Raw genomic sequence first — 25,851 nt, 5'->3', positions numbered from 1 at the left:
TAACATGGTGCTTGTTCTAATCAGACGTCATATGACGGATTACCTGAATACAGTTTCCAGGCTTTTAAAAAATGTTAATTTCTTAAGCAAGCAGTTTGTATCTTAGCAGGATTACGGTGCTGTGTAAACCAGATGTTTTAATAAATTGGTCTTCAAGGGAAAGGGTGGTTCTGTTTTAGTGTGCTACCTGAGGTCATCTAGTTTTGAAATAACTTAATTTTCTTTTTCTAAGCAGTGAAACAAATATGGTGTCTGAAAAGTATGTCTGTATTCTAAGTATCTTTTATTCCTGGGACAGATACAAGTAAGCCACTAGCAGTATGAGGTTCCTCTTGGTGTCCAGCTAGTGTGCCTTGACCCTGACCCAGGGGGATTGCTGTAGGTCAAGAAAGTAAATCACTCTGTGTGCCCATTGCATTTAAGGCTCTATATTGAGACTGCCAGCAACCATACCTGTTAGTGTCAGTTATGAAGCTATTCACTAGGAGCTAGTCTAAGCTCGTAATACATTTTAATCTGAGCTCCAAACTCTCATCAAATGGTGATGACTTTGAGTCACTATTGATCTGGGCCATATCGAATTTAGTAACCCTGAGGTGAAAATCTCAGTATTCTATTACCAAACTCTTAAGCAATGTAATGTCACAGAAAAGATACTTCATTTTAAAAAAAAAAAGAAAAAGGCACCCAAAAATCTGCATTAGAGTGGTACTAAAAGTGTTTAGTCAGAAGACTCCAGGCTTTCCTGTGGTTTATTATGCTTGTGTCACCACAAATGAGTAGAATAGTGGGGTTTCCATTTTAAAATAACTCTACAGTTTATGTCCTACAGGTAACTCCTACAGTTATCATATTTATGTTAGAATTTATAGTGTGAATGGAAAAGCTACTTTGGTCCTATACATATGCTCTTTAGAATAGGTATTTAAATCTACCTATATAATATACTTGGGCTCCTGCCTGAGGTCAGTGAACAGGTACAGAAGAATGTATACATGCGCAGCAGAATGATACTGGTAAAATATTGATGATAACAGTTGGGACAGTGTGGAGAAGGTGCTCTTTTGTTGCATACTGCATTTATGAAGTAGGGAGCAAGGAATTGTTACCAAAACAGTAGACAGGCACCTTGGTTATTCTAAAATGTCTGCGTAAATTTTTTGTCCCATACATACGTATTAGTGATTCTGTTCCTCTTTCTCTTCCTCTTTGCTAGCCAACAAGTCAGTTGGCATAACGAACAAAAGAAAGCTAGAAAAACTTTGATTTTTTTTTTTTCAAGTATGATACTCAACAGCCAATGTTTTTGTTGATTTCATGGCTAATCTCTTTGTTTCTTTATGTGACTGTTGAACCAGACCAGTCTATTTTTAGCAAATTAGTGTATTTAGCATATTTCTAGCCAATTGGTGTATTTTAAAATTTTGTTTAGAAACAATAGATTTATGTAGTTTTTGAATCATTCTTCCTTAAATGCAGACAATAACCTTCTTTTCACGCTGCTGACTTTAAATATTTAAGCCTCTATGGACTTTAATAGCTTTAAGGAGAAAATAAATGTGATTTTTTAAAAAAAATTATTTTTAATGATTGAATTTTTCATTGGAGAGGATGATCCACATCTTTAAATCTAGCATAAGACCTCTCTGCTTTTGAGCTGTGAATATCAAATTACTAGGGTCAGAAATCTAATTTAATCTGCAGCATTAAACATGCAATGCTTCTAATCCTCAGCTTTTCTTAAGGAAGAATAAAATTATAGGATGACGATGATATTCTTCCACTAGCATCTCAAGTTGGTGTTTTCATTGTTATGGCAGATATACGTCAAAGGAAAAAATTGTATTTGTAAATACAAAGTGAAGAAAATAAATTCTCCTAGCAATGAATTCAGAGAAAATAGTTGTTTTGACTGGGACAAATGCCAGAAGTAGTAAGCATTGAACCAAGAGTTATGGAGGTTTGCCTAAAATAGGTCAGGAATATATAAAGACTGTGAGTAAACACTAACTGAACAACTGCTATGTAAGAATGTGGAATTTATGTATTTCCTTTTCTGCCTTTCTCTCTGTGACCTATTAGGTTGGATAGGTTAACAAAGCATAGGAAACTTTATTTCTTTATTTATTCTTGTATTTATCGAAAGTAATGGTGTGTTTATGGAATATGTAATTCAATATTCTGCTCTCAAATGTGCCATGCTCAGGCTGGCTAGAACTAGTTTGGGTGGAGAGGTGTTGTAATCTGTGAAAGCACGAACGTCATGCTATGAGCCTTTAAGGAGAATATTAAAAAGCATCTAAATGATACAGAGAAATTATTTGATATGACAGCTAGGGAAAACGTTTTTTGGAAACAGTATGTTTCAAAGCACAACAAAAATTCAGTCTAGATTGCAAAGGAAACAAACAGCCCAAATATATATTTCTCTAAGGATGTTTCCTAAAGGTAGTAACAGTATGTCATATAAACACTTAGATGCTAGTTAAAAAAAAAAAAAATAAAAAAAATCAGCCATGCATATGTATTGAATTAAGGCCATACAGTTGACATTTGCTTGATATTTCCTGATCTTGATTGAGTTTCTAAACTTTCTGTCTAATTAAATATAGTAGCATAGGTTCTTGTCTTGTACAGACAAGAAGAATAATACACTGATTTCAGCACCATGCTGTAGATGCTGTGGTGTCAAGCTACTAGCTTTCAGTAGTTTTTCAACTGAATCTGTATTCCACAAGAAGTGATTGATGTGACTTGCTGCCATAATTCAGTCTGACCAGTTTTACATGTGTGTGTTCTGTAGGTAGTCCTCAGGTTTTTGAGTCTGTCAGTTGAAAATTACCCAAGAGCTCAAGGTAATTGTGCAAAGTGGTAATCTGTGTGGACAAACACACAGGGTTTTTAAAATGCAGCTCTGTTTCTGCACCAGGCAGCACTATGACCTCTGTTTAGCCTGGCTCCAAAGTAGGGCTATATAGCTTCTGTTCTATTAACTTTTATAACTCAGATTGGACTTGTTATTTTACCTCAGGTCTTGAGCCCCGTTTCATTTCTGAGATTGACGTGATAGTTGTCTGTCACAGAAGGGCACGGTAGTTGACATGAGCGAAACCTCGTACCTGTGAGGAGAAACTGGAACTCAATCTTTCCCAGTCAACCATTGAAAATCTGACTCTTTTCATTGGAAGTATCTCTTCTGTCCTGAAGCTGATACCCATTTTACATAAATTTGAAAGAAGCTGTGCAGTGCCTTTGTAAATATTAGTCTTCATTACACTAGTTTTGTCTTCCTCTCAGCCTAGGAGATGTAGAAAAACATCCAATGGGACTGCTTCGATTTAGCCCAGTTGGGGTCAGGGGGTGTTGGAAATCCTGATTTTTCCTTGGCAGTGTTTCCTCCCAAAACAGTCGTTCCTGTCTCTCTGTGAAAGGAAGAGAAGTGTAAGGAAGAGACTGTAGTTGCACATGTAAGGGACAGAACCTGGAGGAAGATGGGAAGGCTGGTTAATCACTGTGACACTGCCCCAACTTGCTCCTCCCCATCCGAGAGAAGGGAGAGAGCGCAGTCCAGCATTGACACAATGTATCCTCGAAATTTTGCCAATAAATGAGAGGCAAGGATGATAAATATTCCTGAAATGAGATTTTCACCAGATCCACAACTTAGGGATCAGAAAGAATTTGCAGTTTATGGCACCAGCTTCTGTAGTGCAATTCACTGCTGCTCTCTTTGGCTTTTTAAGGTGAATTTGTGAAGTGCAGACTGTTACAAAATAGTTCCTTTTCTTAGTACAAGTTTAGCTATCTTTAAGTTGGAGAATTAAGTTACCTTCAAATAAATCTAGTTTTAATTTATAAATGTAAATGAATATTGATGTTTCTATATAATATTTTCCAGACAAACCAATTAAAATGTGGCTAGATTCAGCATCTTACTTTATTTCACAATGAACAGTGCTGCTGCTTTCCTTTTCTTCCTGAGGCCATGACTACAGTGGGCTTTGGTCGAATTTATTTATGGAAATTGCCCAGAAACTATAATCTAGGGTAAACTCCAGCAACTAAAAGTAAACTGATCAATGTGAGAGATATTTGGCTTTTGTTCTCCCAGTAAAGATAAATATATAATCCTGCCTTGCCAAGGAATTATTTAATACTACTGACATAAGTGTTTTGCCACTTAGAAGTTTTCAGAGAATCTCAGTCTAGGTATTAGCCATTTTCTGTATAGTTTTTGACAGGCAGGATGCAGCCTTGAAAAAATTACCTTTTGTCTTCAAACCCTCAGTTCAGCACACTTGAGCATGCAATTGTGTTCCATTTAAATGAATAGGAGTTGTATCCATATTTGAACTTAAGTACACTTGGAAATGAGATGCAAATTATTTGGCCTGAACCATTCCATATAAAATGCTACTGGATAATGTATTACTTACCCAAACCTGCAAAAGAGGAGAGCGTTCTTAATGATGGCACAATATAAGAAATGGTACATTGCAGGTGAGATTTGTCATATTGGTGATGGCGCCTCCCGTAATTTCCAAAACACAGAATTTCTTAAATACAGTGACTATCCTTGAGATGCAAGTTGTGAAGGAATGGAGGTTCTCACATTGTTTGCAGTTGAGTACTATGAAAATCTGTGTTTTCAGCCCTCGGATTTTCACAAAGTACGCATTTACTTAGAAAAGTAGCAGGACTGATGTCTTGTATATTGCCAGATTTTTTTCTGTGGACCTCTTTAGGGAACATCAGCATTCTGACCATCTGAAGTTCTCCTAATTGTGTTCTCTTTTTCATCATGAGATAAACCATGTATCTGGGTTCGTTATTTTGTTAAAATGCACACACATAAACACAGAAAACACAGTACTTCAATTTTTACTATTTACTAGGTGATACTTGTAATTCACATTGGAAATCTGGATTGGAACAGCTCTATAAGGAAAACAATGTCAACAGAGAATCTAGGTAGTAAGTTAGTAACAGAGAGAGAGAGAGAGTGAGTGTGTGTGTGTGTGCGTGTGTGTTCGGGTTTTTTATCTGTACTGGTCTCAACTGGATATCTGCCAGTATCAGCAATATTTTGCTGTCTTGGGCTTTTTCTTTATTGTCCTTGTTTGGAAGATTTGCCCAGTAATAAGAAAGTGAGCGCAGGAAGAATGAGACTGATGTTAGTGGTACATTTTCCAATGGCCACAAATTATGGGAAGGAAAAGCTGTGTGTATGACAAAGGCAAAGGCTAGCTTTGATTTTTAATTTGGCCAGACTTTGTGGTTATATTTGGGAATTTGACAGGCAGGTTCAATGTTTGTATGTTAAGCAGTTTAAGCAGCATTGCCCTTGTTTTCAATTACACATATGCTATTTCATATAAATAGCAATTTTGATACTTGAGGTTCTTTTGGAAGTACAGTTGCTTGAGGTTGCCATCACAGATCTGTGTTTTATGAATTCATGAAAACTTCTCAGATTTTACACCCTCCATGCCCCGCCCTGCCCCCCCCGATGTTATTACATGACAACTTAGACTGTTGGAAAACAGAACTGAAAATTTAGTTTAGTATGGGTCATGCTTATCATGTTTTCTGGGTAGTTTATTTAGAGTCCCACATGCATATTGTTTCTGATTCTTGCAGACATATTCTGGTGGGATAGTAGATGTTTTCTTTTCTTTTTTCCCCCTTTGTGGCCCAAAATTCACTGCTGCCTTGAGTCATGTCAAAATGATTGTAGGCTAGATACCATTCTCTATTTTTGTTCTCTACCAGAGAGAACTTGTATCTTGAAACCAAATCTTTAAGTTTTGGTATTCCCCTTAGCTGAATTTTATCATCTTTGCACATCTTGTCCATTTGGAGAAGGGTGCTGGACTTTTCCTTTGGATTTTAACGTAGTGATAGACCTACCTTGATGAGCCATACTTAGTATAGAAGAAATATTTGAGTATCACCGGTGGAGATAATTTTTCTGTAATTGTGCAGTATGTTTGTGCATTTTTGGGATGCAGAGTACCTCCAGCATTCAAATTAAAAATTAAGAGATCATAATATGCAGGCTGTTTTAGGGAATAACTGATTACTGGCAGAGCAACATAGCATTGCCAGTGAAAAAAATTAGTTGCATGTGATGTGAAAGGAAGACTGTTATTTTGACATTAACTGTGGTGTTGAAATAATTCTGATGGAAACAGTTGAAACTGTATTATGAAGGAATGCAAGGGGACAATAAAACAAAACCTGATTTTGGACAAGCAATAGACCAAGGTAAAAAAACCCAAACAAACAACAACATAAAAACACCACAAAAACCCCACCCACCCAACCAAAACCCCCCAAAAGTTATTGATGAAGATCTGATCTTATGATAAAGTGTGCCAGGACGCAAGACAGAAAAGCTGGACAAAGGGCAGAAGAGGACAGCACTGTGAAGCAGTCAGCAGGATTAGCAGTGTAGTAATATCTTGTTTGTTATTAGACAGTCTGTGAGATTGAGGATGGTTTAGTGTATTGAATGGTTTTTTGTACCATATGTTAATGTTTACAAAATACCCGTAACATACCATATATACTGCAGTGGAGTAAAGAAGAGTATACAGCCCAACGCTGTTAAATATCTGACACTTGCTTAGTCTGCTTAGTATTTCATGAGACAAATCATCACCTTGCAAGGAAAAACACTCCTTACTAATAAAGACTAATCATATGCTTTAATGTATCTGCATGCCTTTGGGCTCATCTTCTCTAGTGAATTTCACAGCATGGCCAAAGATTTTTAATGTATTGAGTAATTACGAAAAAAGTTGCCACCTGCAGTCTGTTGAGGACTTACCACACTATGCACTTAGTTATTGTGGTTTGTGAAAGTTACACCATTCTTTTCCTTAAGAATTCATTGACATCTGTACTCTAAAAGATTTACACTTTCATGTTCTCTATCAAATGGAAATATTTTTCAAACTGCATTTAAAAATAGAGTGGTGTTTTGAGAGAGAATTAAATGAAAAACATTTATTCCTTTTCGTTGGGAATTTGTCTCCACATTAACGTATCATAAGCCAAACATAATTACCTATTCAACCTATAGTTTATTTGATCTGCATGCCTGAGTGTCCTACAATCAAATTTACTGAAGAGCTTCTCACTTTTTTCTGCATTAAAACAATTGCCTTGAAGCAGCTAACAATTAAAAAAATAAATGAGTTAACACTTTCTGCTAAGTGCTACCATTTAAGTTGTAATATGCAATTAAAAACTACATTTTAATTTCTGTTCAATTACATTGACTTAAATAGTAATTGTAGTGTTACATTTATGAACCATTTAATTGTGACATTTTTCCTCTGGCTTGCATGATGGAAAAGTAGATGTGATTTTGAGCACACAGCAAGAAATAACCTTTTTTACCCTCATGGTTTTTTTTAATGACAAACAGACAAAATTAGCTGGGCTTTGTGTAAATACAACAGAACAATTTAATTTCAAAAGCCATGAAAATATGTCATCGTTTGAATTATTTTTCGTGTTTTTGAAAACTATCTACTTCATAGGAGGAATATTCAGATTGCTTTATGGTAATATAGGTAGGTATTGGAAACATTCCTGCATGTATATGGTTGGGTTAACAGCTATAGGTTAAAGAAAGCTTCATATTAAGTCTAGAATCAAAGCCTGGTAGAACCTGAAGTGTGAAAACATTAATTGTAGAGCAGTAGCATTTTTCAGGTGTATATTGCCCGAGACAGATGCTTTACTACTTTTTGGTTTATGTCGTTTTTTTTAAAAAGGAAATGGTATTTGAGTTTATGCATTGCTAATAAGTAGTGAACATATTTTTCTGTTAATACTAGAAGGAACTTGCTATGGAACAAGCTCCATATTGGAATGGATTAGGATTTTCTCTTCCCCTCTGAACCCAATTCCCTCCAGGTCCTTTTAGCATGCTGAAAATCACTTTATTTGAAGCATTCTCTGACTTCTAGCCTAAACTTGTGGTAAATTAACACTTGAATGCTCATGTGTTAGTCTGTTTGTGTAACTTGGTGAAGGGCTGTGAATGGGATTAGAAAACCATTCTAGATAAAATAAAACCTGGCCTAAAAGGTGTATGTGTTTGAGTTCTTTTATTTTCTAAAGCTGGATCTCTGTATCTCTGGATGGACCTTATTTCACCCATTTGGTAGTATCTTTTGCTTTTTTGATCTCTGAGTAACACTGGAAGCTTATGGTTGCCCTTCTACCAGTAAACCTGGCTCTTGTTACATCACTTCCAGTTGATGAGCTTCCAGCTTATGTATAAATTGAAAGGAGCATGCACTTTGTTTAATGTCATCCCATTTCTATTACTAGATTCATAAAGTTCTTAGATATGCTGATCTTTGTCAAGAACCAGAATTTAATTATTTTTTTTCTGGTGACCAATCCTGATGTTATAGAACAAGAGGTGTTTGTTTTGTGAAAATGTATCTCTTCGGGCTGGAATGAACCTTAAGACGTCTAGTTGAACCTGTTAAACAAGTTCAGGTATTGCAGTGACCTGTGCCTTAATAAGATATTGAATATACCTCATTTTGGTGAGGACACAGCAGCTTCACTACCAAGAAGGGTTCTTAGCATCTTTTAATTAGACCATTGCTAGAGAAGTCATCATAGAACAGTCTTTCAATTTCTATCCCATCCTTATAACTCAGTGTCTTCCATATAGCAGTGTCAGCATGAGTGATGAGTCTGCTTAAGAAAGGAGGAATAGTATGATGGAAGAAAAAATAGACTTTTTGTTCTGGGATTTTTGAAGTTTGATGTAAGTGGGCTAGCAGGAGAAGGATGGCAATAAATTATGTGATGAGTATGTACTGAGAGATGTATTAGGAGAACTGTACCTCCTGAAATGTCATCCCTCATACCACAGGAAGGATGACCTCCCAAAGCAAAACTCAAATTTACTAGAAGTGCAACAGCAGATTATAGGAGGCTCTGCCTCCATGTATATGTTGAGACTGTATGCAGGAGTTGTGGGATTTTGCATTTCTACACCGACGTAGATAGATACCTTTTTTTTTTCTCTCCTCAAGCCATGTCGAATTTTAAGGAGTGTAACTTCGAAAAAGGTTTTATCTTTGTTAATGATTTCCTAACCTATAAATGATGTATAACTTCACCCAAATTTAACTGTTTTAACAGGGCTTTGTGATTCAGGATACAAGAATGGGCACAAATGTGAGTGTCCCTCTGAACATCAAGAACCACTTTTTTACTGTGAGTGTGACAGAGCACTGGCACAGGTTGCTCAGGGAGGTTGTGGAGTCTCCCTCCTTGGAGCTAGTTATTCAAAGCTGCCTGGTCATGGTCCTCCGCAACTGGCTGTAGGTGCCCCTGCTTGAGCAAAGTGTTGGACCAGATGACCTCCAGAGGTCCCTTCCAACCTCAACCATTCTGTGATTCTATACTGTTAAGTGGTATGCATTTACTCATTGACTTTAACTCCATTCTCAAAGAATGCAAGAGTAATGTGAGTTTTAATTGACTAAAAGTATTCTGAGAGAAACATCTTCTCAAATATGTTATGTCTTTCCTGATCAAGGAAAACTCAAATAGAAATGATTCTTCAAAACACCTCTCATTAAAGAAAGCGGGGGGTAGGAAGTTCATTAGTTAATTTAGGCTTCTGATACTATTTGAGGACTGTGTAGGGAGTAATTATTCTCTAACTTTAAATGAGGACATTTACGCTCTAATAACTTTGTTCTTGGTTTTGTGTCCTTTTCATATATGCTCTAATTTATCTGTGTTTTATGGAATTGTTATTTTTATCTGTGATAGAGAACCTTTGTGAACATGAAAGGGCTTCAGTATTTCAGTGAAGGCAACCAATACAAGCTGACGTTTAAAAGAGGTGACAGTAACATCTTTGGAATATAGACATCCATGGAAGATTTTCCTTTTTTATAACCCAATCCAAAAAAAAAAAGGAAAAAAAAAAGTGAACAAATTTTTCAGAAGTGTCTAAATCACTGAGGGAGTAACTTTTGATTAGAAGTCAATAACTTTTACCTAAAATTATCATCAGTTAGTGTAGGAAATCCAAACAGCTTGTTTTGTTATACCGATTAGTTAACAATTTTTTATTTATTTCTTGTGGAGGTAGATTTGCAGACTACTATTGCTAGCAGAGTTTTACTTTACATCTGGCTGTTGTTCTGTTGTAACCAACAACAGCAGTTGTAGATTGCTAGTAATCTTTTACTCCCGTAGTTTTGAGGGGAGATCACCAAAGAATTCTGCCCCAAAACTTCTCTTAAATACAAACCAGGATGTTATAATTTGTTACTTCATAATTCTTTGGTGGGTTTACTGTGGCTGGCTGCCAGGTGCCCACCTGGCTACTCCCTCCCTCTCCTCAGCAGGACTGGAGGAGAAAATAAAGTTAAAACCTTGTAGTCGAGGTAACAGCATGGAGATCAAGTAATCAATTACTGTCACAGACAAAAGAGATTCGACTCGGGGACAATTAAAATAGAGTTGGATGGTGAGAAACAGAGACAAACCTAAAACACCTTCTTCCCACTCCCCTTAAAGGGTCAACTTCATCCCTTCTTTCCCAATTCCTCTACCTCCTCTGTGCTCCCAGTGGTACAGAGGGGATGGGGGGGGTTTGGTCAGTCTGTAACAGTTCCTCGCTGCCACTCCTTCCTTCTTAGACTTCCCCTGCTCCAGCCTCCACAGGTGGAGAATAAACCTGCTCCAGCATGGTCTCCTCCACAGGCTCCTCCTCTGACCCTGATGTGTCCGGGGCTGTTCCTCACCCTTCCCTTCATTCTTCACTGCTGTGCAGCATTTGGCCCTTTCTTAAATAGCTTTCCCCAGAGGTTCCACCAGCTCAGCTGATGGGCTCAGCTGTCTCGTGCAGTGGGTCTGTTGGAGCCGACTGGAGCTGGCTGTGCTCAACATGGGGCAGCCCCTCACCTCCTTCCAGAGAGGCCATCCCGACTACCAAAATCTTGCCGCAGACACTTGATAAAAAATTCTCACTCTTCCTATCATATTTCTAAGGATTTTTACAATGAAATACAGAAGTGTTTTAATCCTTTTTACTGCCCCTGTTTTTCCAGGTCGTGTATTTTAACCAGATGATCGTTCATATCAATGACTAGTCATTAGCAAGTCATTATTTTAGAGTAATTTCAGCTCTATTGACAAGAAAATATTTCATTAAAGTAGTTTAGAGATGTTTTTTGAGGTGTTCTTGTTCTGCAAAACCTGAAAATTACTGCTCGGCATTGCTTTCCCCTACAGATTCTTTAGGAAGAACTGGAGCACTTTCAAAGGAAGTATTAAAAACCGCTCTTGGCTCTGAATTCTCAAAGTAGGAATAAACAATGAGTAGGAAAGGGAAGGAAAGATCAGCTCTGAACATCTTTTTGTAATTTGGGGATTTACATGAAAAAGGGTGGAAAATAGACATAGAGAAAATCTGTAGAAATTACTTAAGGGTTGGAAATGGATTCTACTGATACTTGGAGAGTGACCTTTTAACTTAGCAGGTGCCTTCATGGGACAATACTTGTTATTAAAGGGCTGCTCAGTCTAGGAGGAAGACAGAGAAGGGCCAGTGGCTAGAAGTGAAAGCCAGGGACATTGGAATGAGTGTAGTATAATAGCAATCATCTTGTGAGTATATAGCTCATCCAGTGCTTCATTTTTAAGTCACTGTTTGCCACCTTTTCTGTCAGATGAGTGATTACTACTGTTTTTGAGTATCTGCAACTTTCTGAATATAGTCATAACTTTAAAAAATTGTCTTACTGCTTCACGTAGCTGGTTCTTAACTTGATTTATATTTACTTCTCATCTTCCTCCCCCGCTTTTTGTCTGTCTGTTAGAACACAAATTTTTCAGTGTTAAGGTATGGCGTATTATAAGTCTAGGACTAGCCTGGCAGCACCATATAATACTGCCAAAGGTGGCGGTGGGAGAATATATTATTCACTCAGGCTTTCTGCTGAGGTTAAGCGAGCTATGTATATATATATATATAGGTTCATATAGATGAAGATCTTAGGAATGAGAAAGCTGAATAATAATTCTTTTTTGACCTGCATTAGCTGTGAAATGTACTTGTAATTAAAGACTTTAGTTGATGCTTCTGAATAGATGGCAACTGGTTTTGCTTTCCCAAAAACATAGAGGAGCTGTTATATTGACATTATGCAGTTACGGACCTATTTGCATTTTGGTTTCTAATATGCTTAAACTCTCAAAGTAAACTTAATTTTTTTTAAAATGTTTAAAAATCATCTGTTAACATGCAGTTAGGATGAGTTAAGACTGCTTGAAGTTTAAAAAAAAAAAACAACTGTCAGAATTGTGAATGATCAATATAGTAGCCAGTGGAAGAATCTCAAATATACCCATTTTACTGGAATTAAAGTTATTCTTGTCTCCGACTAAAAAAATGAAGATATCTTCTTAATTGGGGGGGAAAAGGCTTGAGAAAGAGAAAGGCTTATGCAAAAGAGCATAAGATTTGCAAGTCAAATGCAAATCCAAAATAAGGTAAGCCCAAGAACAAAAAATTATTACTTTTTTGAAAGAAAATAGAATGAAGGAACACTGCCAAGGATTTTGTTGAAGAAGTGGATGATCAAAATATAAAGCAGTTTCAAGAAGATACTAGGGCTAATAGTACTTTTCACCCATGTTTACTACAAAGGAGTTTAGGGAGTTTTGGACATCATGTATTGAAGGCAAGTGGGGAGGAAGTGTTTTAGATTGAAGCATTCATCGGAAGTTGATAAATAAAAAAATTACTTGGAACAATGGTCTTCACCATTAGTTGACCTAAAAAGTACTCTAATATTAAATCCATTTAATGCTGCTGTTAAATATTTTAGCAATTACTTAAATGAGCCTTGAAATGAGAGATGGAAATAGGATACCAATTTCTGAGCTTCATTGAGGATTCTGGGAAGTACAGACTGGTTAGCATGGATCCCATACTGGGTAATTTTTTTGAAGTTATACAATGAATGATACTATTAGATGCACCAATTTTAAAATAATAGTGAAAAGTCAGTGTGAATTTATAGAAAAGTTATGCCTTATTATTAGAGCTTTACAGTGTATGTGGATTTTTATAAAGCTTTTGACAGGTTCTGTCAGCAACACTTAGAGAGACAGAGTAATGATAAGATGAAAGGGAAGATCTTCAGAGTAATGCTTAGTTAAAGAACAGGAAACATACATTTTTGTTACTGCAAAATGTCACTAGAGGAGTTTCATGTATATCTGCAAGGATCTGTTCAGTGCTGGAAATGGTCTATAGTGTGGTGAATTGCAAGGGGTGATGCAGAATTATTCAGCGCAGCACTAATTGAAATGTCTGTGAAGTCCCCATTCTGAAACATGCAGGGTTGAGAAAAATCTCTCCTGAGTAGTCTTATTGACTCTCCTACTGCAGAAAAATTATCTTCAACTGTGTGTTTAGAATTTAAAGAAACCACACTGCTTACTGGTAGTTGTTTGGGTTTCTTTGTTAGTTTTCTTTCACCCTCCTATATTATGTATAGAGCTGTAGAGCAAGGCAAAAATATATTGGACAGAGAAATGAAAAAGCAGCAGGCTATGGTGAGAAGTGAGAAACTGAATGTATGTAGAAAGCCAGTTTATAATATTGAGTATGAGCAAAACTGGGATGAGGAAGAGTGGACAACTTCATCATTGGCTTTGTAATAGCAATGGATTCAACTTCATGCTTAGGAAATCCCTAATCCGGGTTGGGGGGAGCTGCGAATGAAAGAATCTCTCTGTCCTAGAACATTTGCTGCTACATGTGGTAGAAGACCTGATAATGAGGCAGATGAAACTTTGTGCTTCTCTTAGGTTCTCACTCTTCTTTAAGAGCTGTTGGCTACTTACTTTATGTATATTGTTTGATATTTTAATGCTTTTAATGCTGAAGGCGTTTCTGTGTGAGGAATAGTATAAACAAAAAATTATTATGGTTCAGTTATTGTCTTGACAAGCGTATGATATAAGTGAAGATAATTAGTTGTATCTTCATATTTACATGTAGTTGCTTTGAAAAATTCTAAACCTAATCTCTAATGTTCTTTTAGACCTATGTAATATATTGTTTAAGATTGAATTATTTAAGTTACTGAGGCCAGAGGATATGCAACCACCAGTTCAAAGAAAATTTAAGAATTAAATAACTCAACTGTTTATTTTCTTAGGTGCCTGAGGACTGAAATGGCAAATGTGTCATTCTATTTATTGAGTTGTCAGTGGAATTCAGGGACCTTTACAGGTCTGTACATCTGACATCTCTTTAGGGAAAACTATCAAAAATTGAAATAAAGAATAGAATTAGTGAGCACCAGGTAAATGACCTGCATGGAGTCGTGAACATTGCTTCTATAAAGAGAAGCCCTGCCTTAAACCCTTTGGACTTCTTTGAAGGATTAACGAATATGCAGGGAGAAGGTGATCTCATTGATAAAGTCTGCTTGATTTTCCAGAAGGGTTTAACAAGGATTGTAGGCTTTTAAGGAAAGAAAGCAGTCATGGGATAAGAGGAAGAATATTTTCCCAGATAAATAATTAGTTAAAAGATGGGAAATGGAGGGTAGAAATAAATAGCTCTTTCAGTAGAGCAAGGTTAGCAGTGGAGTTCAGCTGGGTTTTTGCTAGGAATTGTGTTGCTCAGTGTGGTCATGTAGTATAGTGAACAAGATAATATGGTGAAAAGGTGAAGTTTGAGGTGAGAGAGTTTATCAGTGATAGTATTATTTGTAATAATGAAGATGAGAACAGACACTGAAGAACTGCAGAGCAATCTTACGAGTTTGCTTGGGCAATAAAACATCAGAAAACCTTCCCAGTATGTAAATATGAAGTGATGCAAACGTTGATAAAGTGGGTAGCTGTCCTAACTTCATGCACAAGGTGGTGAGCTCTGGCTGGCCATGATCCTTGAGGAGTGAGATCTTGGGAGTTATCAGTGCTGGCTTCACTGAAAACATCAGCTCAGTATCATTCAAAAAACCAACACAAATATTATAAATTGTTAAGAAAGGAATAGAGAGTGAAACAGAAGAATCCTTATTCCAGACTATAAACTTATGATTAATCCTGCTGTGTGCAGTTTGGTACCTCATTTCAAGGAGGTTGGTTATAATGGAATTGCAGGTGGTTTAGAAAAAGGCATCATGAGCAGTATTATGCATAAAATGGCTTTTACATGAGAATCCAGCTGGCTAGGACTGTTTAGCCAGGAAGAGGCAACTTATGGCAGAATACTATAGAGGGATATTTTGAACAAAGTTGTAAGTGACATGGAAGTCAGTACACATAGGCTGTTTGCTGGTTCTGCACCCATAGCCAAGAGCTAGGTGCCATCAAAGCTAGCTGGAGCCACGTTCAAAACAAACAAAATAAGGTAGTTCCTTGAATAATGGGTAGCAGATGTGTGCAACTCCTCGTGAAGATGATGTTGCAAATCCAGAAAGTTTATGAAGTTTCAAGGGAGACTGGAAAAAACCTTGAAAGAGAGATTCACTGAGCTAAAATAGATAACATATATCAGCCTAGAGACCTTGAGCTGAAAAGAATTGGAGTTAGGGGAAAAAATAGGGGAAATATAAGTAACCTATATGCTTGCCTTCCTCTTACTCTTAGTATCTGCATATGGCCCCTGTTTTTTCAAGGCAAGTAGGGCTGGAAAGGATGAAAGATAAATATAGTCCTCCTTGTTATGACAAAGTATGTAGTAAAGTTTTCTGCAGCTGCACTCCCTGACCACAAATTAGGAGCTTACTGGCCTACCTTGACAATTGATCTGAAACAGTATAGCTGTCCTTATGGTTTTGTTGGCTCAATTAATAAAAATTGTACTGGTGGAAATGGGATTTGAGTAGTGGCTTTGAAGGAACAAAGGGTTACATGAACATGTTGTGGCTTTGAATATGAATTCAGATCATTAATAGCCTTTAGCAGATCTTTAGAGCTTCACAAGAGATCTTTACAACTGTAGCAGATCCTTAGTCTTCAGCCACAGCTGGATCAGAATGCCAGATGTGTATTAGATTTGATAAAACAAGACTGACTTCAGTCTTCTTGTAAGTAAAGCAAGAAGTTGTAAGAATATGGAAGAATAAGAAAAATAAGACATTATGGGCAAGAAATTATGTCAGGAATACTTTTACATTCTGTTCTTACAGTTACTGGATAGAAACATGACCTTCTTGTAGGTTAAATGTATCTGTATTTCAAAACCATCTGGGATTTTACTAGGATCCTTGTTCTACAAATGTTTGCACAGGTATTTTTAAATAGATACTGCCTCGTGGTTTATTTGCAAGATCATGGACTAGACATTCTCAAATCAGTGAATCACCAAAATTAGATGAAGCATAGCACAAAGTCCTAGCCAGATTGAAAACATCTTCCAAACTTCCATACAACAATGATTTTAATTGAATCTACAGTATATTGATGACAGGAAGAAACAGTCTAAAGCTAAAATTTAATCTAAAAAAATCCAATTATCTCATATTGTCAAGTCAATATAAATAACTTCTAAAGTTTCTTTATAAACTCTCAAATACTAGCCACTTCCCAATTTATCAATAAAAGGTTATCTAGTTTTATACTTATTAATGTTAACAGGTCTATACAAGTCAGACTGTTTTCTTGAAAATAAATGCTTTATTGTATAAAAATTTGCTTGAAATGTAATTGAAAATAGAGTTGCTCATATTTTTAAAAAAAAATCCTAATAGTTTGAAACTGTCATGCTGAAAGAGGTGGTATGGGATTGCTAAGTGCAGATACACACATACGAGTGATGATAAACAATAAACCACATTCATATTTCTTTTCTATAGAAAGTGCATAGTTGTTTGGGTGAACTAATCCTGCAATATTGCCAGCTATGTATGATAAGCCATGGTAAAGGATTATTATTTATGGGAATGCTATGAATTTTTTATATCTACACTTGTAGCTTATTTTCATTTTAAAGACTATAGACCATAACTCTGTACTTCTAATTTTGTATTCAGTATGGGGAGTTAATCCCAGAACGGGGTGTTTTTGATGCAAAATCTGAATGCTTGTGTAGTAACAACAGCTGTCCCCTCACCATGTGGTGTCTTCCATGGCTTTACTGTAGAGATGAATTTTGGCCCAGTGTTTCAGTAATATTGGACACACATGGTTTTAGGTGACAAAGCAGTATGTTTATGCATTCATTTGACTCTCGCAGTTACAGTTGGCTACAGATTAGAACAGGGAGAAGACATTCACACCATGACCACCCTCATAGCTGCTTGTAGTAGTTGGATCACAGTAGGTGCTGTTGCATCTAAAGACACAATTACTGTTGCTGAGGAATTGCAAATTCACAAAAGCTCTTCACAGCTTTAGCAGTTGAGTGGATTTTCTAAAAGCTTTTTCAGAGATTTTCCAATTTTATAAATGTTTTGGGTCTTCACATTCTAAAATTACTGTCAGCTTGAAATAACATTAACAAGTTGATATTTTAATGTAGCTAATGAATTCTTGTGCTGTTATTTATATATATATAACAGAATTATATAATTAGGTACAGATCTACAGAATGATTGTAGTTTTGCCTGTTATTTAGGAAGGTAACTTTATGATGTCTGTAATATTTACAAATGGTTAGTAAAGTTTTGAGCACATAGAAAAATCAAAGCTAACCAAAAAAGTCTGAAAAGAAAACTTACCAGAAATCTCCTGATGCGCGTACATCACTGAAAAGATCATCTTGATTTGCATGTGTAATTGCTTAGACATGCTTTGGATATGGTAAAAGAGAAAAGCTGTGAATTTACTTAAACAAACAAACAACAAAAAAAAACCAACCACCAACCCACAAACAAACCCGAAACAACAAACACCGCCCCACACCTCCCCAAAAAAACCCCGGCAAAAATCCCCACAGTTTTAATACAAATTAAATAGAAAATTACAGTAAACTGCATATTAAGGGTAATTTTGAGGTATGAAATTTGTCTAATTTTTGAACAAAAGGCTTTTAATAAAAAATCTTAGAAGGATTCATTATTTAAATTACAGTGATGAAAATTTTTGTAAGTAGGACATTAAGCACCCCAAATCTTCCCTTCTAAGAATCTCTGAGAAATATTTCAGTCTAAAATATGTATCTGGAGTATAATGTAATAAATATATGGAGTATATGAGCTTGTTTAATACAATACAAGTAATAAGATTATTGTGCAATGTGGAGATTTTCTGTGAATTTATCATTTCTTCTGTAGGCCAGAGTGTAATTGTATGATAATGCATGTAACGTATGTGCGAGATCTCTCCCATACACACACATTATTTAAGCATCTTGCATTTGAATCATCATAGAGAATTCATTTTATACTTGTATTAAAAACTATCCGAATATGAATGAATGAGGCTTTCAGCGTGGAATAAAGGACTACATGGATCCAAACCAGGACGATTGATGAAATCCTTGCTACTATTGGCTATTATTTACTGTCTTTTAAGTGGCAGGTTGTATTTATGCCAATTTATCTGCTTCAGGGAACACTCTTGATAGCAGAACAAAGTGAATAAAAGTAGTTTGCTTTGCAAATGAATGCAAATGGTGGAGCCTTTCGGGAAGCCCTTTAACAGGAGCAATGCACTTTGATTATGAGTGAAGCTGCCATTTGGACATGGTGAAAAGAGCACGCTTGAACCATTGATTGGGGGAGACAGTAAAAAGTCAGGAAGGGCCCCGTTAAGCTTGCAGTGCGGCAGGCGGATGTCAGTGTGGTTAGAGCACAGTGGGAGAATGACAGGCAGGATTAGTGTCAGGGAGAAGCTTTGCTGTAGTTGTGGAGATGGTCCCTGGGGTCACTCACCTCTGACTGTTGTTCTCTGCTGATGGCTCTGTAATGCAAACTGCTTGATATGTGCCTGTTCATTATCGGAAATGGTGATTAGAAGAGGTATGGCATAAAGAATTCCTTAAAAATAAATAAAATGGCAAACTACTGATGGTAACAAAGATCCGGCTCTGCGGTCCTTGCCAGAGATACTGCTAACGTCAAAGATGGTTACTGCGTTTCGTCTTCTGAGGCAAGCAAGATTTCATGCCTTAAACTGCTCTATTTGTGTGTTCCTTGCTTTGTTCACTTTTATTTGGCCGTTATGAAGACATTATTTTTAACAGATTGTCTTATGTAGTTAGAGCAAAACATTTTTAATAGCTTTTGGTTATTGAGTGGTAGAAGCATCCGGCTTGGTTTTGTGGCATAACTGTGTTTTTTGGGGGTAGGGGTGTTGTTTAATAGTCTTAATGGAATATTAGAATCAACAGATTTCATTCCTGAATCGTCCCAGAATGCTAAAAACCAGGATGATTATGGTGACCAAAAGCTAAAATGAGCATTATGTTTTATTTAGAGGCTTTTTAAAAATGTAAAAATGAAGATATTTTCTTTCTCTTTGCTGGGAAAAATCTTACATGTGCAATTAAACAAATGTCTAAAATTTTGCATCTTAAACTGTGATTTAATCTTTAATAAAAATATGGTTGCTTTTTATCTTTACTGCATTTTGTAGTGCTACGTATATTGTATAAATGTTGACAGAAATTAAATGTCAGTGTATTTATAGAAAATGCATTTTTTGAGTGCTAAGGATTTTTAATATCTGACTGTTGCTCTGTTGTTTTAATGCGTTTTAGGCAACAGCACAGGGAGATGATACCCAGATACCTGAAACATTAAATTTTTGGTTTACATGATTTGATTAATTTGTTTGAAGATTTTTTTTTTTTCAGCATGTTACCTCACAAAAATATGTTCAATATCCCAGTGTAATGAATGTTTTACAAATGTTTTACAGGCACCTGAATGGACAGAGGAGGACCTCAGCCAGCTGACAAGAAGTATGGTTAAGTTCCCAGGGGGGACTCCAGGTCGATGGGAAAAGATTGCTCACGAATTGGGTCGATCAGTGGCAGATGTGAGTTCACTCAGATTTGCATTGTATAGAGAGTGACAAACCAGAACAAGACAGGCAGTGTAGAAGGCAGACGTATATGGGGGCCAACCTTGTCTTTTGAGAGAGGCTACAATCCTTTTAGGACGTGGAAGTGAACCATTAACTAACTATGCAAGAAGCAGATGTCAGCCAGTCTCTCCCTCTGCAATTAACAGCTGTAACTGATCAGCTGGATGGAGGATTCTGGTGCCTACGGACCTGAGCTACTGTAACCCAATAACAGAAAAACAATGTGCTTCAGGTTTTGTGGCAACCGCCTTTCACTACAAGCAAATGTTTGTGTGACTTGGTTAAAGATTACGTTTCTTTTTCAAGCCAGTCCTTAAAAAAAAATGTAGATGAGCTAATGGTGTTTAGACAGGTGGTTTCCATTAATTAAACTGAAATATCTTTCTAACTTTAAAACTAGTTGTACATATGATACTATTTCAGTCCCTTTTTCTGGATTATAGCATGGTTAATAATGATACTGTGTAAAATGATTAATATGCCTGTTAATTCATATTTTATAGTATCCTACCAGATATCAAAGAAAGCTTGTACTTACGGTTTTTAAGTGTTATGATCTTAAAACCCTTAGGGGCTAGGCTAGACTTTTGCTTTTCAAGCAATAGATCACTAGAACATGATGTAGTGTCTGCTGAGGACCATTTGAAAGCCTTTTCAGCTGACCCTATTTTATAGGCTCTGGAGGGGTTAATGAGAATAATGTTTAAATCTGTTGATGTACATTTTGAGATTAGATGTTCTTTATTTATTATATTTCAGGATTTATCTTAAATAATGGGAAACAAAGCTTCTGGCTAGAGTGAAACGTAACCCATTGTAGCCTTCTGGGCAGTTTGCGTACTTCTTAAGTGGTTTCTTTTCCCCTGTTGGTATAATAAAAAAAAGATATTTTTAGAAGTTATTTTTAAAGATTTAATCTATAAAGTATTTAATCTATACAGTTCTGTTACATATACTAGAAAATAAGCCATTTGCATTCTTAACATTTTAGAACAACACATTACTTGCAAATAAGTGGATGTAAGCAAGAAGTTTCTAACCTACTATGCGAATGAAATTGTCTTTTTTGTTTATTCTGTTTAGTGTTGTTTATCAAACTCCTGAAGTATTCATACCACTGAAGTGGAGTGTCTTTATAAAAAAGATGCTACATTTTACTAAGCAAATATTAATAGCAAAAATATTTCACAAGGCTCAGTAGTATGCAGTGTGCAGAGGAAAAAAAATGATAAATTTGCTTGTTGCTGATAATACAAACATGTGGAAGGCTTCCACATATACCCATCACAAAACTAACACTCTCTTAACACTGCCTTTTGCACCCATTTTCTGCTTTATTCCTTCAAGCAGGTGTAAAAACATTCTTTATTAAGAATCTTTTGCATAATATGTTTGCCCACCATACTTGTACACAACCAGTACTGGAAAGAAAAAAAATGAAGCTCGCTTGCTTCTTCCTTTAGGTGAGAAGTCTTGAGCAACATGCTCTTCAGTGAATTTGAAAGAGAAATGAAAGAAAGGTGTGTGTTCCAAGAGCTGTCATTTTCTTGCACGAGAAAAAGGAATTTTCAGGGATCTTTATGTGTAGAGAAAGGTCTGAGTGTAATCCTTTTTACTTCCAATGACCTCCAACTATATGATTAATGTAAGTGTTTTCCACATAAGTTTTTGCTTCTCTAAAAATTTCCCGCTGCTGATAATGCTAGGGCAGCCTTCCTGACAGACTAGTCATTCGAGTTTCTGCTGCTTTTATCTTTGGATTGCACAGAGTTACAGTGATTAGGTTTTAAAAGGAAACACTTAAAACAAAAGCTTCCTGGCAACTTCACTGGATCTCAAACTGTTATTGCATCAATATCAGAAATGTTGAAACTGGGAACTACTTCAGCTATAACCATTCAGCTGTTGAACAAGATGTACACCTTATCCTTTATATTTGCTGAGGTGACATAGAATAGCATCTAAATTTACAGCAAGGATTCTTATTTTGTTGGGCATTACTATAGCTGAATAAGAAATGTTACACTAAAGCTGCAGGAAGAGCTTCTAGTTTTGTTGAACTACGTGCACAGAAAAAGGGGTGTTTGCACGTGCAGGCAGTGTTTGCTCCTAAACAACTGTTCCCTGTTTCCACTGGGAGAGGTACGGGGAGGTAAGTTTTGGTGTACGATGTGCTGTTTAGATATAGCTTGTGTAGCAGGGTTTGGGAATCCCTTGCTTACAGCTGATTTAACATTAATCAAGCCAAAGACAGTTTGTAGTGTGTATTATCTGGCAAAGGCACTTGATCTTAAAAAAGAAAAACATTCAACGGCAAATTTGGATTTGTTTTCACGACATTTTCCATGACACAGGAAATAGTTTTTAACAACTTGAGACCACTTTCTGCTTGTTTCTTCTCCTGTAAAGTATCAACAGCAGTAAGGCTTGGTTTTCCTTTCATAGTTAGAGAACTGTAGTAGAAAGGATTGACAAGGTACAGTGTTGCATGTTTAAATGTGATTTTAAGCATTCAAACCTTTTTAATAGCAGATTAGCTAAACTGGTGTTAATAAAAACAGTTCAAAGTAATCTGGTCCAGAATGATGTCTCCATTGTTGCTTCTGTCTCAAAGCCCCCACCTTCAGCAAAAAAAAAGTTTAGAAAAATATTTCAATACTTTTTAAAGAATAAGCTGAAACCATTCCTATATACCAGAAGAGCACGAGTGAAATTCACTCCCTCTAGCCAGCCCAAAGAAATTCCATTTTAAATTGTCTTAAACTCCTTCATTTTTAAGTAGTAAATTTCTACATCAAACTATATTAATTTCCACTGGCAATTTTTAAGCAAGATAAAGTGACTGGAGGAGAATGTTCTTGGCTTTTATGAACTTTTCAGCTTTGTTGTGTTGTTTTAACTTAGTTTTGTGGGGTTATTTGTTTTGGAGGGTTTTTTAACATATTTCTGACTTTTCCTCTTGGCATTATGTTAATGAGTTTTGGAACAGTATGAAGCAAAGTTTTTAATGCTTGGAGCTTTAATACTGCTTTTTCACATATAAAGAAGGCCCAAAAAGTTTGTGTGTCCGACTCATTTCCAGAGAGATTTGTTCAGCTTGGAAAATTCTTCCTTGATTTTGATAGAACGTGGCTTTGATACCCCAGAACCTGATGAGCACATGTAAATCTTACAAAGCTAAGAGGAACTGAAAGTCTATTGGAAGATTAGTAGACTTCAGAAAGGTAAGGACAAATTAGAAAAATAAGATGCAAAAAATAGGGTGAAGTTAAACAGACAATACATGCAAGGACACACAGCAATATGGTGATCATGTTCACAAATAAAAGATGCCAAACAGCTGCCTAGGGGTAGCTCTTAAAAAGCGGGAGGAACGTGTAGATAATGAGCTAGATGCAAGTCAACAAATAGTGAGTTGTGAAAAAGGTAAGCATCTTAATGAGAATATACAGACAAGAGGATGGTAAACCTGTGTCTACATCCTTAGTTTGCGTCTAGTTTTCAGTATTGCACTTAAACACGGGATTCAATATAAAGAGTCCAGATGAGAGTAAAGAGAATAATAGGTCTCTAAAGTGTGACTGACAAGGAAAGATTGTGAAGTAATTCAACGTTGTTGAACTGAAAGAAAATATGAACTGAGGATGTAAGTACTCAACTACATAAAAGGAGAGCTGTAAAGAGGAATGGGCTTGTGCCATGCATCAGTTTTATAGGGCAAAAAGTAATTACCCCAAATTTTATCACAGGCTGCAGAGTTAGACATTGAGAGGCAAAAAATTACAACAGAGATGATAAAGCAGTGGAATAAGCTGCTGTGGAGTCCTCACATTTGCAGGCCTTTAAGAACAGGTTAGACAAACATCTGTGAGAAATGACATCAATGTAGTGATTCTGCCTGAGGTTAGGTCCTTCCCTTCATATGGTCTGTGATTAGACTAGCAAGTGCAAGCTATCTAGGAGGAAAGGGGGAGGAAACAAAACCTGCTCTACAATTGGAAGCATGTGTGAACTCATTTTTAAAAATGCAAAATTAAAGCCAGATAGTCACCGTAGTTGGTTAGTAACCACTGCATATACATTAGCTTGACTGTTCTTAAATTCAGTAATTCCTAACAAAGTGGTTTTTTCAGATTTTTTTTTTCATTTTCTACTCATATTCAAATTGGGGTTTTGTAGACACTTAGCTTTGTTAATTATGTTACTTCCCAAAATACTGCACAAATAAGGATTACTATGCAATCCCTTATATGGGTATGCCTACCAGATTCTCCATACAAACAGGTACATCCACACGATCTGATGCGGGCCACTGGGGAAGTGCCAGCCAAAATCCAACAGCAAACAGCTATGTCCATGCACTGATGCCCCTAAGCTCATTCAGCTCTACTTTCTGTTGATGCTGCCGCATGTGATACTAGCTTAAATATCTTTGCAACATATTCCCATGCTTTTCAGCTCAGACCTGGGTTAAGCTTGCAACCATGGTGCAGACATACTGTAAGAAGGCTTATTACTTTAACTTTTGTCATGTTAAATGTAGGATACGTTTATCTTGTTTCTCTTCAGGAAGACGTCTTTTAATAGCCAATGAACAATCAGCCCAAAATAGATGAGGTGAAGCTGTGTTCATTTTATCAGTATGTTTAATTATTTAAATTGCTAATTGTCTTTTTAATATGTGCATATTGGGAATTTAACAATCTTTTCCCATGAAGATGATTTTTAACTGGCTTAGTATAACAAAATCTTATTGCTTTCACAACTGAAAGCTTCTACAGCTTTTTAAGTCATTTTTTTTTGCAATTGGCTGGTGTTATAAATTAGATTTTCAAGTATTTTGATTATGAAAGGGAAATGGAGTTCAGTTAACTCTAATCAGGGTTCCTGCCTGCTGACCTGGTTACCTGTACCACTGCTCTCTGTCATCATCTAAACATCTGTTCTTTGACCCATTTTCCTTGCTGAATTTGTTGCTCCAGGGTTAGTTCTCATTCCTGTCCTCCAATAGTTAAGGAAATAATTGACCTTTTAAAACAAAATAAAAAAGTTATGTTTGAGTTTCCTAAGCACTATGAACACCCTATAACATAGTATAAATAATGAGTGGAATGGAGTTTCAAGACTACTATTTCTGCAAAAATTATATTGTTTGATTTGACAAATGCTAAGCCTCATGAAGATTTATAATAATGATTGTCAGCTTTTGCTGAATTAAACTGAGAAAAACCACTTAGATGTGAAATTATAGAAGTATATTGTACTTGACAATACCTACCCTTATAGATAAAAAGTTTAAAAAAAAATATTTGCTGAAAGGCATAAATTAATTTCAGTAACTACAAAGGACATTCAAATTGTAAAAATAACAGAGGAAGTAAAAGCTGTCTGGCATGCCAAACAGACTTTAATGTGATTATTAGGTACAGGTTTTTTAAATTAAAGGCAAAGAGATCTCAGATTTCATACTTGTGAAGTAATATCATTCACTTGTCTTACAGGATTTAAACTGACTCTGTTTGCTCCTGCAATCACTAATCTCATGCATTTGTGTTGCAAAAACAGACTGATTGGGATTTGCTTCTTGTATAGAAAAACACTAAGGTAGACGGTGAAACAATAGACAGGTGGATATATTTGAGCAGATATTCTGAATTATCATGAAACCTGAAAGCATAAGGTTGGGGGTGTGTGTGCTTATTTTGTGATATCTCTTGTATGTCCAAGCAACAGTTTCAGCCTTCAAGTCTGACCGTCTGACATACTCACTGTACTTTATGTGCCATTCTAAAA

The 25,851-nt window shown here is 36.2% G+C and overlaps 1 protein-coding gene across 1 annotated transcript in view; it reads left to right on the top strand.

The window, feature by feature from the left end:
- The window catches only part of DNAJC1 (DnaJ heat shock protein family (Hsp40) member C1), a 112,350-nt gene that overhangs the window by 77,389 nt on the left and 9,110 nt on the right, over positions 1–25,851 (top strand). Inside the window, exon 9 of the mRNA XM_075746347.1 lies at positions 19,891–20,010. Coding sequence (XP_075602462.1) covers positions 19,891–20,010 — 120 coding nt within the window. The remainder of the gene's footprint in view (positions 1–19,890; positions 20,011–25,851) is intronic.

Source organism: Balearica regulorum, chromosome 2, assembly GCF_011004875.1.
Source record: "Balearica regulorum gibbericeps isolate bBalReg1 chromosome 2, bBalReg1.pri, whole genome shotgun sequence".
Taxonomy (NCBI): domain Eukaryota; kingdom Metazoa; phylum Chordata; class Aves; order Gruiformes; family Gruidae; genus Balearica; species Balearica regulorum.
The sequence above is the reverse complement of the archived record's forward strand: the minus strand, read 5'-3'. Positions and strand labels throughout refer to the sequence as shown.